Source organism: Lontra canadensis, unplaced genomic scaffold (assembly GCF_010015895.1).
Source record: "Lontra canadensis isolate GAN:19392208 unplaced genomic scaffold, GSC_riverotter_1.0 scaffold32, whole genome shotgun sequence".
In the NCBI taxonomy this organism is placed as follows: domain Eukaryota; kingdom Metazoa; phylum Chordata; class Mammalia; order Carnivora; family Mustelidae; genus Lontra; species Lontra canadensis.
In genome coordinates, this window is record NW_022631026.1 from 6,717,509 (window position 1) to 6,735,721 (window position 18,213).

The 18,213-nt window shown below is 39.3% G+C and overlaps 1 protein-coding gene across 2 annotated transcripts in view; it reads left to right on the plus strand.

Moving 5' to 3' along the window:
• Positions 1–18,213, plus strand: part of TAF1B (TATA-box binding protein associated factor, RNA polymerase I subunit B) — a 73,546-nt gene that overhangs the window by 44,204 nt on the left and 11,129 nt on the right. For both annotated transcript variants that reach the window (XM_032866827.1, XM_032866826.1), the window contains exons 9-14: positions 8,125–8,272; positions 9,926–10,103; positions 10,660–10,706; positions 12,344–12,434; positions 16,462–16,532; positions 17,305–17,527. In XM_032866827.1, coding sequence (XP_032722718.1) covers positions 8,125–8,272; positions 9,926–10,103; positions 10,660–10,706; positions 12,344–12,434; positions 16,462–16,532; positions 17,305–17,527 — 758 coding nt within the window. The remainder of the gene's footprint in view (positions 1–8,124; positions 8,273–9,925; positions 10,104–10,659; positions 10,707–12,343; positions 12,435–16,461; positions 16,533–17,304; positions 17,528–18,213) is intronic.

Genomic DNA, 18,213 nt, shown 5'->3' on the forward strand with positions numbered 1-18,213 from the left:
TGTTGAATGTCGGTCAGCAGCATTCTGATCTTCTCTCCGGAGGAGTAAAAAGAAAAGATGTAATGCTGGTGTGGCCCAGCCCACTGGGTGGCACTTTGCCAAGATGATTCACCCTGCCTCGGAGCGGTCTTACACCCTTTGTGAAACTAGGTCCCTGTCCTTGAAGGAGGAAAAAGACTGCCCCAGAGCTGTCAGTTCCTCCTCAAGCACCTCCAAGTGAAGGTCTTTGAGTCTTCCAACCACACTCAGCTTTGTTCGCTGTCTCAGTCTGTAGGCCTTCTGCAGCTCAGGCTTCGTTAGAGTAGTGATGTGGCGGGTGTAAATCTCCCCGAGGGAAACTGAGGTGAGTGTAGTGAGAGCAGGTGTTCTCAGTTTCCCTCACTCCCACTCCTCCTTCCAGAGTCACCGCTGCCAGACAGCATGAACAGAAACCGACCGATGTTTTCTTTTGTTCCTCTCCTCCCACAGTATCCTGACCATCGCTGGGAGTTGTGGGCGCGCTTCTCTTTTCAAGCTTGTGGACTGAAGCCATCTGAGGCTCTCTGCTGGGCTGCAGGGAAAATGAGGATGGGAAGCCACTGCGTTTTATTGTATTATTTGTGGGGTGCCTGCATCAGAATATCCTGGAGAGCTTGTTGGAAGCACAGGTTCTTCAGCTGGATGTCAGAGATTGATTCATTAAGTCTGGAGTGGGATCTCGGGATGTGAATTTTTAACAACTGTCTTGCAATGATTTTGATAAAGGTGGTGCTTTGGGCAGTACAGACCAGTCTTCCCTCTCTGCCGCTTGCTTTCTTTTGTTGTTCTTCCATCTTGTTGCACAAAAGATTCCAGGTAGAATGAGACTAGTTAGATAACCAGAGGGCCAGTATCGAACAAAATGTCATTATACCTGCAGAGTTTCAAACAGGATTCTGGTAGTCCTCTTATTCCACTCGAGTACACCAGACATTCGGCTCCCCAAATGGAAATGCTGTACAATACCAGCGGCTTCGGTGAGACCGTTCCTCGGGTGTGCTCTATACACGAATGCGGTTTCTAGGTCAAAATAAGGCTATACTAACATAGCCATTAAATGTTTACCATAATTATTATATGATGGTTACCCATGCTTTAGAATCCTGCCGGAATTAGAGCCTGATTCCCCTCTGGGCTGAGGACAACAGAACAGGAACAAAAAATGTTTCACTGTGGTCTTACCCTGTAAAAGAGTGCTGTGTAACTGTGCTCCCAGTCTCCTGCCTGAGGCTGGGGCTCTGCTGCCCTACAGACTAGCCTGTCTTAGTTGGAGTGGAAGCAGATAGCTATATGGGGAGGTTAGTCCATAGCCAAGCCCTGTAGGGACAATTGGGCCACCATTTCAGTTGGGGTTGGGGACAGAGGGTAGCATTCTGGGCCTTTTGATGATGTCCTTTGGGACAGAAATGGAATACAGTGGTCACGTTCCATTCTGACTCATCCCTCATTTGAGGCGTCGAGAAGACAGTCCCTTTCGGTGTTGTACTAGAACCATTAAGTACTCATTTATGTATAAAGACCTGGAGCAAGCGATTCTGCAGACACTGTGTTTTCTTTTTTGCTCAGTATATTTTGTCTTCTGAGAAAGGCAAACCCATACTTGAGTGTTACATGTCTAATAATTACAATTCCATAGAATCCATCTCCCTGACATAGGGTTCTTTTGTTACAGTATTTTATAGTTGACAAAGGCAGATATTAGCAAGTAGTTACAAATTTTGAATATTTGTAGTAGATTTTATATATGTTGATTTTTTTATAATGTTCATCTTTTTTTATTATTTCTAATTATGACCTCTCTAACATGTTGTGGGTTTTTCACCTCTATACAGATGTTATTTAGGTTCCTCTTTTATACTTTTTAAGAATTGTGGCAGGGACAAGCAGGGGCACCTGGGTGGCTCAGTCGGTTAAGTGTCTGCCTCCGGCTCAGCTCGTGATCTCAGGGTCCTGGGATCAAGCCCTGCATGGGGATCCCTGCTCAGCGGAGAGCCAGCTGCTCCCTCTCCCTCTGCCTGTCTCTCTGCCTGCTTGTGCTCTTTCTGTCGAATAAATAAATAAAATCTTAAAAAAAAAAAAGTCATGGGACGCCTGGGTGGCTCAGTTGGTTGGACGGCTGCCTTTGGCTCAGGTCATGATCCCGGAGTTCCCGGATCGAGTTCCGCATCAGGCTCCCAGCTCCACGAGGAGTCTGCTTCTCCGTCTGACCTTCTCCTCGCTCATGCTCTCTCTCATTGTCTCTTTCTCAAATAAATAAATAAAATCTTTAAAAAAAAAAAGTCATTTAAAGAATGGTGGCAAAATATGCATAACATAAAACTTAACCACTTAAACCATTTTTAAGTGAGCGGTTTGGCGAAATTAAGTCCATTCACATGGTTGTGTAACCACCACCACCGTCCATCTCCAGACCCTTTTCATCTTAACAAACTGAAACTGTCCCTGTGAAACCCCTGCTCCCCACTGCACCCTGCCCCCCGGCCCGAGGTCCGCCATTCTCCTTTCTGTCTCTGTGACCCTGACTCCATGTTAGTGAAATAACACCATATTTGTCTTTTTATGTCAGACTTATTTCACACAGGATAATGTCTTTAAGCTTTCTCCATGTTGTAGCGTGTCTCAGAAATGAAAATTTCTTTTTCAGGCTCAATACTATCCCATTGTTTGTATATACTACATTTTGTTGATCTCTTCATCCGTGGACATTTGAGTTGTTTCCACCTTTGGCTGTAGTGAAGAATGCTGCTGTGGACATTAGTGTGCAAATACCTGTTGGAGGCCCTTCTTTCAGTTCTGGGCATCCACACAGAAGTGCAGTTGCTCTGTCATGTGGTAATTCTATGTGTAATTTTGAGACCACTGTAATACGTTTTTAAATACTTATTTTAGAGTGATTAAAAGAAATATAGAAAAAAATGTATAAAAAAGGAAGTAAAAATCACCCACAATCCAATTACTCATGGATGCCATTAACATTTAACATTGGTATTTTTGATTGTCTCATTTAATGTATGTAAACATATTTGCCAAATTAGACTTGAACGCTATATACACATTTCTTTCTTGCTTTTTTTAAACTCAGAATTGTACTATGAAATGTTGTCCTAAGTCGTAGAGCAGCCCATGAAAAAGCTCTTTTCATGAAAGTTGTCCTAAGTCATAGAAACTATGAAAGTTGTCCTAAGTCATAGAGCAGCCTATGGAAATGCTTCTAGTAGCTGCTTAGTGTGTGTGCATGTGATGTGTATCTAACATAGATGGCCAATAATAAGGAAGTGATGGGTTCATAGAGGGGAATATTTTCCAGTTACTCAAAATTATCCTTTCAAAGGCTATCTCCTGATATTAGAAAATACTCACAAAATACAATGTTAGGTGAAAAGATAGGAGACAAAACCATGTACATCTAATTCAGTTTGTACAGTGGTTCTCAGACAGATGGGAGCTTAGCCTAAGAGCAAGGGAGACTGTTAGATTTTAGTAGAGGAGTGACATACCAGACTTGCATTTTGAAATATCACTCTTGGTGGTAGTTTTAAAGTGGCAGAGGCTAGTGCTTTAAAGCGGGGAGCATTTTGGGGATACTTTTGGCTGGGAGTCCAGTCTGGGATGGTGGAGGCTTAGAGTAGGAGGGTAGTTGTAGATGTGCTGAGAAACAGCAGCATTCCAGACCCAGCTTTGAGGCAAGCAGTCCGGGTGCTTGTGGTGCATGAGGAAACAGAGCTGCCAAGGATGATTCCTAAGTGTTTGGTTTTAGTGACAGGGTAAGGACCCTTGATGGAGGGATAAAATTCAGGGGTATGGGAGATGAAAAACTCAGTCTGGAACACGTACGTTTGGCACAGTGGGAAGGTGTTCCAGTGGCAGTGTTGAAGAGGCTGTCGGATTGAAATCCTAGTGTTATAAATGTGGATATGCCCCAAAGGGCTGAGAGAAAAGTCCTCCGACATGCTAACAGTGGCCTTCTCTAAGTTATGAGCAATTTTTATTGTCTTTATTATAGTATTTTACATTTCATAAATTTTCTGTAATCACGTAGTTTTATAATCAGATTACATTCATCATGGAATTATAGCAGTATAAAAATTGCATACAACTTATATGCATAACAATTATAGCAGATTGGTAAAAAATAAGTAGGATGATCTTGAAAACTGTAGCCACCTTTTTTTTTTATTATTTTTTTAAAGATTTTATTTATTTGTTTGAAAGAGAGAGAGATCACAAGTAGGCAGAGAGGCAGGCAGAGGGAGAGGGGAAAGCAGGCTCCCCGCTGAGCAGAGAGCCCTGTGCAGGGCTTGATCCCAGGACCCTGAGATCATGACCTGAGCTGAAGGCAGAGGCCTAACCCACTGAGCCACGCAGGCGCCCTGAAAACCCTGTATCCACCTTTTAAAAGAAAAGGTTTTCAGTGTTATTCAAAAAGGAAAAGTCTTTAAAAATAAATGAAAATTTTATTTTATTTTTTTAGATTTTTTTTTTTATTTATTTGACAGAGATCACGAGTAGGCAGAGAGGCAGGCAGAGAGAGAGGAGGAAGCAGGCTCCCCGCTAAGCAGAGAGCCCGATGCGTCCCTGAGCTGAAGGCAGAGGCTTTAACCCACTGAGCCACCCAGGTGCCCCCAAAATAAATGAAAATTTTAAAAGTAAAGTCTGCTGTACTAACTTGAGATGAGGAGAATCTAGAATCTATTGTAAACTATAATATAAATCGATAGACTTGCATTATTAATAATTAATATTTTATCCTCAGTTCATACATGAAAGAATCATAGCCTGTTTGTCACTAGATTTTTAGTTTGACATACCAGCTTTTAGTGTGGACATTTGAAATATATTAAATCTTTGTAAGTTTACCAGATTCCTTTTCATCAAGGGCCTTACAATTACTAGTCATGAATTTATCATACATTAAATTGATTTTTTTGAGGTGATTATTTTTCTAAGGGGATCATTCACTGCTCTAGTGTTTATTTTGTTTGCAGATAAAAGTGCTTAATTACATCTCCTACCTGCATTATTTGAAAGGATTACAGTTGCCATAAATCTTGTCAGCAATGTTAAAATTATTTTAACTTGAAAAGATGCTTCAAATCTTGTGCAAAATGAAGCCCGTTTGTTCACCACTCCGTCCCAGTTCTAAATGAATTCATTTTGTAAAGAAAAAAGACTACTTCTTCCGAAAGTTCACTGAGAATTTATGTTTTCCTTTTTTCATTTTTAAATTCACAGATTAGTTACATTATTATGTATTATATAATAATAATATTATTATATATTATAATATATAACATTATTATTATTATATTACATTATTATTATGTATTAGTATTAATACAGTTTATAGTACTTAGTGTACAAGGACAATCACTCTATTTCAACACTTAAAAAAAGGTTAAAAGGCAACACTGCTACTTCGGATTGACAGAAATTTACTTCGTAGCCTTCAGCTACAGTTAATCACATGTTAAATAATACAGCATAAACCAAAGGCCTTTTTTTCTATTAAACTCAAATATAATACAAACGAGATTGTAGCTTCAGGCAAAGTAGAATCAAGCATAGTTATAATTTCTAGAAATTACCAGTATGATTATCTTTTATAATGCAAAGCATTTCCTTGTGCTTTACAATTGCATATGAGCTGAATTTACCAAAGTAAAATTTAACGGAGAAATATTTATTCCTTTAGTCAGCTCCCAGACACACTCGAACATTTAGAAGATGGACAAGGCGTGATTTAACAGCAGCACTTTCACAAGCAGCTGGGCCTATTTTAACTGACTATTAGCTCAAATTGGGGAACTTTTTACTCGGAATACAGAAGTACTTTCTAATGACTAAACCCGTTAAAAATGGAATAGCCTAACTTCGGGGAAGGTATTGAGTTTCTGTCCCTGGACATTTGTAAAAAGGACCAGACATCTGCCTGCTCTGGATTTTGTAAAGTTGGACCATAGACTTCTAAGGGTGTTTCCAACTCTGAGTATGCCGGCTCAGTGATTCCTCCTATGAGGCGATGTGTGAAGTATTTCTGTCACACGAAGTGGTTTTCTAAACTGGTATTACCTTTCTTGCCACTTTTTGAAGTAAACTAGACCTACAGAAAAGCGAATGTGTTGCACATGTACACAGCTTGATGAATTTTCACAGCCCGAACCAGTCTGGAGAGGGAGAAACACCATGACCATGACCGCTCCCCTGAGCTCCACCCGGCGCCCCTCCCGGCACTACTTCCCCCCTCCTCAGTGCTCGTTTCTCACTCTGTGGAAGCTTGGTGCTCGGTCGCTGAGTTTTGTGCGTTATATACCGGGAATCATCCTCTTTTGCGTCTGGCTTCTCTCTTCTAACGTGATGTTTTGAAGATTCATTCATGTCGTTGCAGGCAGAGCGTTCATTTCCGGGCCCAGAAGTGTTCCATTATGAGATTTGTCAAAATTTACCTATCATTGATGGCATTTGGGTAGTTTCCAGCTTGGGGCTTTTACAAATAGTGTTGTTAAGAACCGACGTGTCTTTCCGCGGACATCATGCACATTTCTGTTGGAGATATGTAGCTAAGGGTAGAATTGCCTTGCCACAGAATGTACACATGATCAACTTTAATACGGCCAACAGGTAGCCAGAATGTGTGTCTTCAGGCCCAATTTTAATAGGGTCCTACCATATGAGAAGTGTTAGTTTTTCCAAGACTTCATAAGCCATATAGGAAAAAAAAGTCTTACTTGAGGTACCTGATAACTCTCTTTTATACTGTATTTTTTTTTAAAGATTTTATTTATTTATTTGATAGATCACAAGCAGGCAGAGAGGCAGGCAGAGAGAGAGGAGGAAGCAGGCTCCCTGCTGAGCAGAGAGCCCGATGCGGGGCTCGATCCCAGGACTCCGAGATCATGACCTGAGCCGAAGGCAGCGGCTTAACCCACTGAGCCACCCAGGCGCCCCTATATTGTATTTTTTAATACCTTATCTCCCTTTCTAGGTTATAAACTCCTTGAAGGCATTGTTTGTTTTTTTTAGAATATGTTTTTTTATTTTTTTTATTATTTTTTATTTTTTTATAAACATATAATGTATTTTTATCTCCAGGGGTACAGGTCTGTGAATTGCCAGGTTTACACATGAAGGCATTGTTTTATTCATCGTTACATTTCCCAAAGTCATTTGCATTGAGTGACTCTAAATTTAATATTTTTATGTGAATGGATGAGGAAATGAGAAAAATTTGTATGTAGTATTAATTTCTTTTTTTTTTAAGATTTTATTTATTTGACAAAGAGACAGATCACAAGTAGGCAGAGAGGCAGGCAGAGAGAGAGAGGGAAGCAGGCTCCCTGCTGAGCAGAGAGCCCAATGCGGGACTCGATCCCAGGACCCTGGGATGGTGACCTGAGCCGAAGACAGAGGCTTTAACCCACTGAACCACCCAGGCACCCTGTAGTATTAATTTCAAGTATGTTTATGAATTGCAAAACTTAAAATAGCATACCAGATAAACTACAGGGGTGATCTTTAAGTGAACAGAATAAATATATTCATAGTAGCTAATAGATTTTCCTGGATTCTATAAAATTTTATATGGTTATATGGGAGAATATGAAGTTGAATTGTATATTTTCAACTATTAGACTTAAATCCTGGTGTTAGCTCCCACATAGAAGCTTGTGAATATTGTGAAACAGAGAGCTAAGTTTGTTAGACATGAACTTGAAGGTGAATGAGACGGGTGTGGTGAGGGGGTGTGAGAGGGCAGTCGTGCCACAGAGCACTCGTGAGGGCTCTGGAACTTCAGTTTAGGTCATAGCTTTATCCCTTCCCCTGGTTCTTCTGTGACTGGCAAGAAGTAATGATTTCCCTCTCTCGTGGGGAAGGCCAGTAAGAGTTTTATGAGCCAAATGGAATTTTAGTGGCTTTTTAATTTAGCGTTACCACTGTTTTAAACTGCTAAGTTAGGATATTAGGGATTTATGGGTGGTTTCCCCGTAATGCTTTTCTCCACATTCCAAATTTCATTCAGCAAATACATATTACTTTTAAAATTAGAAAATATTTTTAAAAAATAATTTATGTTGCAAAAGTTGCTACCTTGATTATTTTTTATTTCAGTCTTGGCCTGCCTATGAGGATATCTATAAAAAAATGATTGAAATTGCCAAATTCTTAGATTTGCCACGTTTTCCAGACATAACTGAAGACTGCTATTTTCACCCAGATATCTTGTGTATGAAATACTTGATGGAAGTCAATCTCCCTGGTAAGTGTAGTGTATGTGGTGAGGAAGCCTTTACAGACTTGTAAAATGACAATGAACAAAACAGAGAATTCCTCTCAGATCACGGATAGTTAGAGCCTCCTGACAGGGTCCATTTTAACATGAAGCTTAACTTCAGAATCCTTTCTTAAAATATTTCAGGCTATCTGGAAAGGTTAAAAGGACCTTGTTCAGAAATAAAGAATTCTGTTTTGATGTGAGGGATACGCTTGGTTTTTACAGTAAGTTTGCTGAGTGCAGTGAAAGTAACAAATGTTCCAGTATGTGTTCTTAACGAGCTGGATGCCCCCCTTCTGAAAAGAAGGCCGTGCTTGGTCATTTGCAGGGTCGTAGTGAACTCTTTAAGGTGATGAAGCACGAAATGTGGGGAGAGCCTCACTAGACCTTGTTCACAATATACCAAGACACAGGTCACCCGGTGGAATCTGCCAATGGAACCCGGTCCTGAATTTCTTACAAAACTAGAAATGTGAGAAATTCAGGACTTACATTCTAAAGAGAAAATACAGATATGGTGTGGTTAGCCTCTTGCTTAAACAGTATAAAACATACAGTCGGATATATTTTTAATAGGGAAGGAAAATGCATATGTTAATGAAGAAAGCAATATACAAAACTGTGTTTGTAGGTATGGTATACCTCCAATGATAAAAATAAGTATAAATATGTGGTAGTGTATGTATATATTACATACACACACAAATGTAATAGTAGGTAATAGAAGGACCACAAGGGATTACCAGAATGTAACTGACAGGCTGGCTCATGGCAAGTGTCTGGTTCCTGTGCTTGCCATTGGACGGAGAGGGGGAGTAGAGTCCACAGGACATGGTGAGTGAAAGCATGTAGGAAATGCTACTTAATTCAGTACAGTTGATTGTGCTCTTATAAATACTAGCTGTTCACTTAAAAATACAATATTGTACATCTTGGGTACTTAGATTAGTGAGTAAAGAAATTTACTTAGTAATTGAGAGTTTTCAAAGTATACTCACTTATCTTATTTAATCTCAGTTTATCCTCCCACAGCTCATTTTACAAATGAAGAAACTGAGGTTAAGTGACTAATGCAGAGTCACAAAGCTAATGATTGGAAAACCTAAATATATAGGCCCTGGCTAGGCTTTCTGGTGCCAAGTGCCACATTATTGAGCTTTGAATAATAGAGGCTAAACCGACCATATGATTTCCTTGGGAAAGCAGTGCCTCAAGTTTAATGTGCACGGAGGCTCCTAGGGTGCCAGCCAGCAGGTTAGTGTGCATTCCTGGAGAAGCTCTTGGTCTTACAGGGGATTTTGTTTCAGGCAAGTGCAAATCGCTGTAGAACACAGACAAGGGAGTTGTAGGAAACGGTAGAAAACGAGCGTGTGGCTGTGTGTTAGGTACCAGAATGTGTCCCAGATGTAATAGATGCTTTAGGAAGTCCAGAGAGGAAAAGGCCTTGCCAGGATTCTACCATTTGTTTTCCTATACAGATACCATTTTTTGGTTTATTTTATTCACAAAATGTGTTCCCTCAGTTCTAGCATTATGCCGTGTTTTAGGATAATAAAGCTTATCTTACAGAGGTACACGTTGGTATGGTCTAGTTAGGCAAAGAATTAATTCACATTTTACTCTTTTGTTCTTCAACAGATGAAATGAATGATTTAACCTGCCAAGTGGTAAAAATGACTGGGATAGGAGAAGTGGATTTTCTGACATTTGATCCTATAGCTAAAATGGCAAAAACTGTTAAATACGACATACAGGCCGTCGCTGTCATTGTCGTAGTGTTGAAACTGCTCTTTTTATTGGATGACAATTTAGAATGGTGAGTGTATGTCAGTTTTATGAGGAAAAAATTATACTGTTTTTACCTAATTAGTCGGAATACAGGAATCCTTATATTATCTCAAGAGAAAATAGAGCCTCTCAGTTGCAGAACACTGACTAGTACCAACAATTACTTCCTACATGAATTTTGACTCAGCTAGTTGTCAGAGAGTTAATTCTACCTTAGTAAGTTGTTTGTCTCATGTTGTGTTCCTATTTTTTAAGTAGATACACGTGTTCTCATTGCTTCACTGATTCCCGACATTAAATCATACAGAAATTCTAAAGAATCTTGTAGCAGTTTATCTGTATGTCTTTAGGCTCCTGGCGCTATGCGACTTCAAAGATTATTTCAGAAAGTAAACGCAACTTAAAGTGTCACTCCTTCCAAACGCCAATAAACAATAGCAGTGTGTAGAGTGATTGCTTCTCCATTAAAAGTTAGCATAGGTTTCAAGTGCTAGTCTATATTTTTCTTTCAGAAGAACTCAAAATTTAACTGTCTTCAAATAAGTGACTTCCAAATAAATTGATGTGCTCTATGGTTTTTCCAGGACTTTGTCTAATATTGCCGAAAAATATAATGAAAAGAACAAAGAAGGTACTTAATTTTTTGTCATTCAAATTCAGAGTGATTTTAAGTGATGGATTAGAAGATACAGTAAATGTAAGGAAGACTTTGAAAAATGTACAAGTACACATAGACAAACACGTGTGTATGCAAATTGTGCCTAATACCAGAGTTATTTCTTTATATAATTATCTAATTATACATCTAGGCTGCTAAATTTCGGTGATTCCCTGCGATGTGTAAAGACCAGCCTGCTTTTTTATTCCTGGCTTCTCCTCCCTAGCCATGCTAGACCGAGAGCTTCCTGGCAATTCCCTGACTGTACCATCTGTTGTGATGCCTCAGCCTTTGCTCATGCTGGTTCTTCTATCTGAAATGTTTTTCTTCTTACCCCTCAGCTCCCCCAATCCCTGACAGATCTGCCTTTATTCTTCAAGATTCTACCTTCTCTTCATACCCACTCCTGACCTTACCACTTCCCAGATCCGAACTAATCATTCCTGCCACAGTTGCTCCTATCCAAACATCTGTTAGAGGTTAGCACACTGAATCAGAACTGGTGCACTAAATATGTCTATCCCGGTTCGATTGCCAGTGTCTGTAGAGTGCTAAAAACAGCTGACACAGAGTAAGGCCCAACATAAATGGTAGAAGGATAGGTAGATTATAGCTTCTAGAGGCAGGGACCATATCTTTCTTTCTTTTTTAATTTTTTAATGGATCTTTAGTGCCTAACATAGTGTCTGGCCTGAGAGCAATTCAGTGAAGTTGGGTAGGTGTATGAATTCTTAAATGCAATTCTAGTTTCTTAGTTCCCTCATTAGGATTTATAGTCATTGTTTTTTTTTATCAGCTTTATTGAGGTATAATTGACATACAAAAATTGTAAGCGATTTAAAGTGCATCTTGTGATGATTTGTACTATGTACTATGAAAGGATTCTCTCATCTGGTTATACTCATCACCTCACATTTTAATCATGTGTGTGTGTGTGTCTGTGAGTGTGTGTGAACATTTAAGTCCTATTCCCTTGGGAGATTTCCTTGATATAATACACTGTGATTCACTACAGTCACCATGTTTTACATTAGATTCTCAGAACTTACTTATCTTAGAGCCAAAACTTTGTACCCTTTTACCAACCTCTCCCTATCTCGTACCCCCACAGCCCCTGAGAACTACTTTCTACTCTGTTAGAGTAGAAACTACTGTTTTTAAGAGCTTTACTTTTTTTTTTTTTTTTCAAGATTTCACATATATGTTCATTGGTTTTAGGAGCTTGGATTTAGTGGTAGAAATCAATTTGTGAGTTCTTTCCAGAATACATGCTAAATACTTCTTTCTACACATCGCTTTATGTCAGCGTCTACTCAAAGTGAAAGGTTGACCGGGGTGTCTTCTAATGTCCCTTGTCACACTCCCCATGTCTATAAATAAATAAATAAATAAATGGTTTTAGTATGATCTAGTTAGGGCCACAATATAGATAGGAACTCTGTGATGGACTGCTCAGGAGTCATGTTAAGGTATGGAGACAGTGACTCCATAATTCCCATAATGCTGACTCCATAATGTTTAGTTATACCAAAGAATAGACTCCAGTGAATAATGTATATGGTTATAATATGACTTATTTGGTTACTAATCATGGATTTCATTTATTTCAGATAAGCCATGGTTTGATTTCAGAAAATGGTACCAAGTTATGAAGAAATCTGTTGATGAGAAAAAACAAAAGTGGGAAGAAGCCAGGGCAAAGTATGTTGTCTCCTCTGGCTTTAAGTTTACCTGCTTGATTTCCAAGTCTGTTACCTTATATTTGAATGCTGAAGTTTCAGCAGTTAGACTACTTATTTTGACATTTTTTTCTAGAAATATTAGCCGCTGTGTTCTAATCGACTTTTTTTTTTTTTTTTTTTTTTTAGTCAGACTCCAGATTTTATTTGGATTTCATCAGTGTTTCCATTAATGACCTCTTTCCAATCCAGGATCCAATCCAGAATACCATATTGTACCTAGTTATTCATTTTTTATAATTTGCATGAGTCATACCTACATTTCTAATATTCTTCCTTCTTCCCTTTTCTCAAAGTTGATCATTTCCCGTCTGCTTTCCAATATTACAAAGATTAGAGTTACCAGCCCGTGATGTACATAATTGGAATATTCCCCCAAATAAAAATCCCTACAAAAATCAAAATGGAGGAAAGCACAAAAAAGAGGATATTTAATTCAGTCAGTCTCATCATTTGACTTTGAACTCTCATTCTGATGTAGGTTCATTGTGATAGAGTGGAAGGAGCATAGCCTGTAGAGACAGACCATTCTGGGTTTCAATCCTGATTCCAGTACAGACTAGCTGTGTAACCCCGGGCAAGCTACTTGATTTCTTAGTCTCCACGTACTAAAATTTAGTTTGCTTATAAATTTTCATAGACACTATATCTTACATAATATAGAGTATATTTCTATTGATCTCTGATTTGAACAGTTTGGTAACTGTTTTTAGAACTTTGAGTCTTTACAAGCCTTTGAAGAAAAAGTTAACATCTCTGTATTTTATGTAAATTTATATTAATACTCAATTGATCAACTAATTTTATATACTTTGAGAAAAATCAAGGCTCCTAGAATTAGTTCAACTAATTCGCTCAGCTCCAGGTTCCTCATCAATGAAATAGGGATAATAATGCCTGATTTGTGCTCTAAGAACTAAATTTTAGTTTTCACAGGTAAAACTGCATTATTTTTCCTCTACATTTAAGAGAGCTTTTAAATAGAGAAACAGACTTATGGGGAAGAATAAAGCACTGTGGGGAAGAGGATCCTTGCCAAAAAGGGGAGAGGGGTAGTAATTTCTCACTATTCAGGTTTGATACATAACGATGAAAGAAAAGAGGTGGGGTATGAACTTACTCTGACAGCCTGTGGGTGCCCAGGAAACTGGGTCCTTCCTCTTCTTTGTCAGAGAAGGAATGTCTCTTTGGTCTTTGGATCTCAGTGGTTACAAGAGTATCAGGAAGAACAGAAGTTCATTCTCTTGCCTTAGGTTATCTTGGGAGTACCAGCCATGAGGCCTGCCTTTTTGTGGTGCCAGCAGGGGTTGTCCTGGCTGATACCAAGAGGCTAGGTATTCAGTGACCCTGCCACTCAGGCATCTCAGTGGTAACTAGGAATTCATTAGCTCAAGCCAAGCACCAGCTTACACCGCAGACATGGCTGTTGGAGCCCAGATTGATATTTTAGCATTTAGCTACACATCTTAGACTTACTGACTTTTAGGTACGTTAGGGGAGAGTTTAATGACCAAAGAGAGTATATCTGTTTCCAAAATGGCATTTTCCAGGGAGAGACCAGGGCTCAGGGAAAAGATTGTCCAGGGGATACACCACCAAGATCCTTCTGTATGGAGTAGGTGATTTGAGCTAAGCGAAATCCCACATGTAAATCACTAATGCCTAGTGCTCAGGCACAGAGACCTTGTGTGTGTGGTCTGTTACCTGCCTGTTTCACCCTACTCCACCCCCACTGTTGACATTAATTGGTAATTTTTTCTCCTGTTACTCTGAACATCACCTTCCATGTTGTTAGATGAAAGTTATTAAAGCATTTTCCGTAGCTAAGTATGAATCCCTATGTAGGAGATTATGAAAACATCAGTAAACAGTAGTTGACAGCCTAATAACCGCTTAAGAGGTTGCTTTGATGACTTCCACTTGTCATGGAAGATGTTGGGAGGAACATGGAAGAAAATTTAACAGCATGGGCAGAAAACCTTTTTAGCCTTTTGGGTTAGGCAAAATCTTGTAGATATGATACCAAAAGTATGATCTATAAAAGAAAAGAATTGTAAATTGGACTTCATCAGAAGAAAGAATAGCTGCTCTTCAGAAAACACTGTTAAGAGAATGAGAAGCTATACAGTGGGAGAAAATATGTGCACATCCCATATCTGATAAAACATTTGTATTCAGAAGAAAGAATTCTCATACAGTAAGAACACAAAAACCCAGTTTTTTAGATGGACAAAAGATTTGAACATAAGATTGTGAAATGATGCTCGACATCATTAGTTAATAGGGAAATGCAGATTAAAAACCACAGTAAGATATCATTACATACCAGTTAGAATGGTCAAAGACAAAGCTAAATGAGCAAAAAAACCTGACCATACCTAATGTGGGGATTTAAAATGGGGCAGCCATTTTGGAAGTTCGACAGTGTCTCGTAAAGTTGGACATACATTTATTACACTACCTATAATTCGCTCTCTTACATCTTTACCCAAGTGAAATGACAGCTCCACGTAAAAATCTCTGTTCGAGTGTTTGTGGTGGCTTCATTCACAGTGGCCAAAAAGTAGGAACAACCCAAACGCCCTTCAGCTGGTGGATGGATAAACCAAGCGGAGTTTATCTGTACGATGAAATACTGATCAGCAAGGGAGGGAACAAACTTCTGACACATCCAACAATATGAATGACTTCAATGCGTTACGCTGAAAGAAAGTCTCAAAAGTTTACCTATGGTATGACTCCCTTTATGTGACTTTCTAGGAAAGGCTATAAATTGCAGGGATGGAAAAACATATCAGTAGTTGCCTAAGGCCAGGGATCTGGGAGCATGGAGAGGGATTGACTGTTAAGAGGCATGAGAGACTTTCGGCCTGATGGACCTGCTCTGTGCGTTCACCCTGGTGGTCATCACAGGACTGTTGTTTGCCAGAGCCCGTGGAGCCGCACACTGAGCACGATGGGTTTGTGTGTACATTACACCTGAATTTTTAATAGCTGGGAAACAAAACCCTATGGGAAAACTGGAGAGGAGGATGCAGAATTCCTGCAGAAAACATCAGGACTTTGTGAAGTGCCTCTGTTTTTTGTAGCTTTTGGGGAAGAGGTAAACAAAATAAAGTACATTTTAAAAGAAGGAGTATCTGTACAGAAGGTTATTCTAGATCACTTTTCCCATTGTCTGGGCATAGGGCCCCAAGGAAGTAATGCCCTAGTTGCCACCAGTATAGGCATTATAAATGCATGAGAAAATCTGTCTAGGTTAGGTATTTGCAAGAGATTTTTAATAGTGGGTTTATCCACCGATTAGGATTAGACGCTTTAGGAAACTTCTTTATTATATTTTTACCTTGAGTATATCGTTACATTTATTATTTAAGAAAACAAATTTTAAAAAGATACTTGAAAGAATCACAAACCTCCTTTACCGTAGGGTTCAGTGACAAGTTCTCTGATATATTTTAAATGTGGTATGTTCATTAAGATTTAGTTCACACATAATTGTCAGGAAAACTGTCATTATTAACATCCATTACATCTTTATATCAGAAGACTGGTACCTACTGTTCACTTCCTATCCGTTACCAGACGTACCTCTGGTTTAATCCTCAGCAGAAGGGGAGCTGGGCAGCTGGGCAAGGGCAAGGAGGAACAGTTGTTTCTTAGGTGGTGGATTCCCTTTCTGAGAACAGACAGCAAGAGAATTTTACAGTGAGAGAAACCATTTCTACATTTTTGTATACTATCTTCTTCAGGACCTTATGACATCTGGGAGACTTTTGGGATGAGCACATAATTCTGTTGGCTTGCTGTCCCCTTCAGGGCTCCTTGCTTGCATCTGGGACGTAAGACCTGTCAGTGGGTCATTGTAAGGCTGAGCCCTTACACGGAGTATTAGGAATTTCAGATGTTGCTTCAGAGAAACGTTTCTGAAATGTGTTTAGGTCCATTTCTTCTCCATCCTGTTCCAAATGTTTTTCTGCCTCATACAGGTATGTGTGGAAAAGCGAAAAGCCACTCTACCACTCATCCATTGACAGAGCAGTGGTATATAAAAGAAGAGGTAAGTTGCATTTTCTCCTAACGCCATTTAGTTGCATTGTTGTAGAAAAGCTAAATATCTTGACTTCCTGAAAAGTGAGTGCCTCGGGGCACCTGACCGGCTCAGTCTAGAGAGCCTGCGACTCTGGATCTCTGGGTTGTATTTCGAGCCCCATGTCCAGTGCAGAGATTACTTAACTAAATAAATTTAAAAGTGTCTAAGGGATTATTTTACTTCTTCAACAAGTGTTCCAGTGCCCATCCAAAGACATAATCCTCCTCCGTTAAGAAACCTCCAGAGCAATCTGTTTCAGGAACATTGTACTCTTTAAAACAGAACTTAAGTTCCCACCAAAATCTGAAATCATCCTGTATTTCTATGACTTTCAGAACTTTTTCTGTGGAGAATTGCCTCTAAGGTGTCTTGTTCATTCTTTTTTTTTCTTTTTTTAATTGTAAAAATACATAAGATTTACCATTTAACCTTTTTTCCCCTTTGCTGATTTTATTTTTTAATTTAATTTTTTTCAGTGGTCCAAGATTCATTGTTTATGCACCACACCCAGTGCTCCATGCAATACACGTCCTCCTTAATACCCACCACTTTAACCTTTTTTAAGTAGTTCCCCAGTTCTCCTCAACTGCTTTCATCTCCCTCGTTGTTACCCTCTTCCATTATCATGGTGCATTTGTCCAACTAAGAAACCAATGTAGCACATTGTTAACAAGTAAACTCATCTGTGGTTTAACTTTAGTTTTTATTTTATTCCTTTCCTTTTTCCCTCCGTTTCCAGAAATGGTGGTGAGTCTACAAAAACAATTTAGCGCACTGACTGATTCAGCACCAACTGCTGAAAAAAAGAGTCCTTCAAGTTTTCAGTTCAACTGGACTGAAGGAGACTCTGCTGGAACCTGTTTCCATGGCCATAGCCTCCAGGGGATCCTGAAGAAGAATGGCCAGTCACTGACAACCAAGAATTCACTCTATTGGCTTAGTACCCAGAAATTCTGTAGAAGGTATGTGATGCTTTCAGAAATATGGGATAAAAAACATCATGAAATCTCTAATTTGACCTGAAGTAGTATTCTTTCCTAATTTGAAAAAGTCACATAAAATTACAGTTGACTGTATAAGAACTGGATAGGTTATTTGTTAGAATTAGAAGATGTTGGGCTTACAATCAAGAAAATTGGAATTATACGTTGTGTCTTGTTCAAGAGTTTTAGGGATGGAAGTGTTAGCTGACCTTACTGTGGTAATCACTACACGACACATGTTGCACACTTTAAATCTAAGAGATGTTATGTCCATAGTGTCCCGATAAAGCTGAAAAAGGTTTTACACTTTAAGGACTTTTTTCATCATGCCTTTTAAATTTTTTTTTAAAGATTTCATTTATGTATTTGACAGATCACAAGTAGGCAAAGAGGCAGGCAGAGAGAAGCAGGGAGGGAAGCAGGCTCCCGGCTGAGCAGAGAGCCTGATGTGGGGCTTGATGCCAGGACCCTGAGATCATGACCTGAGCAGAAGACAGAGGCTTAACCCACTGAGCCACCCAGGCGCCCCATGTGCCTTTTTAATTTTATACTAATTTCATTGTATACTAACCTCAGTCTTTGTCCCTAGAACCTGTTCACAGGGCAGTTTCCCGTAGTGAGGAGGCCGGGCCATGAACCAGGCGTTTGTCTGCTCTGCTGCTTGC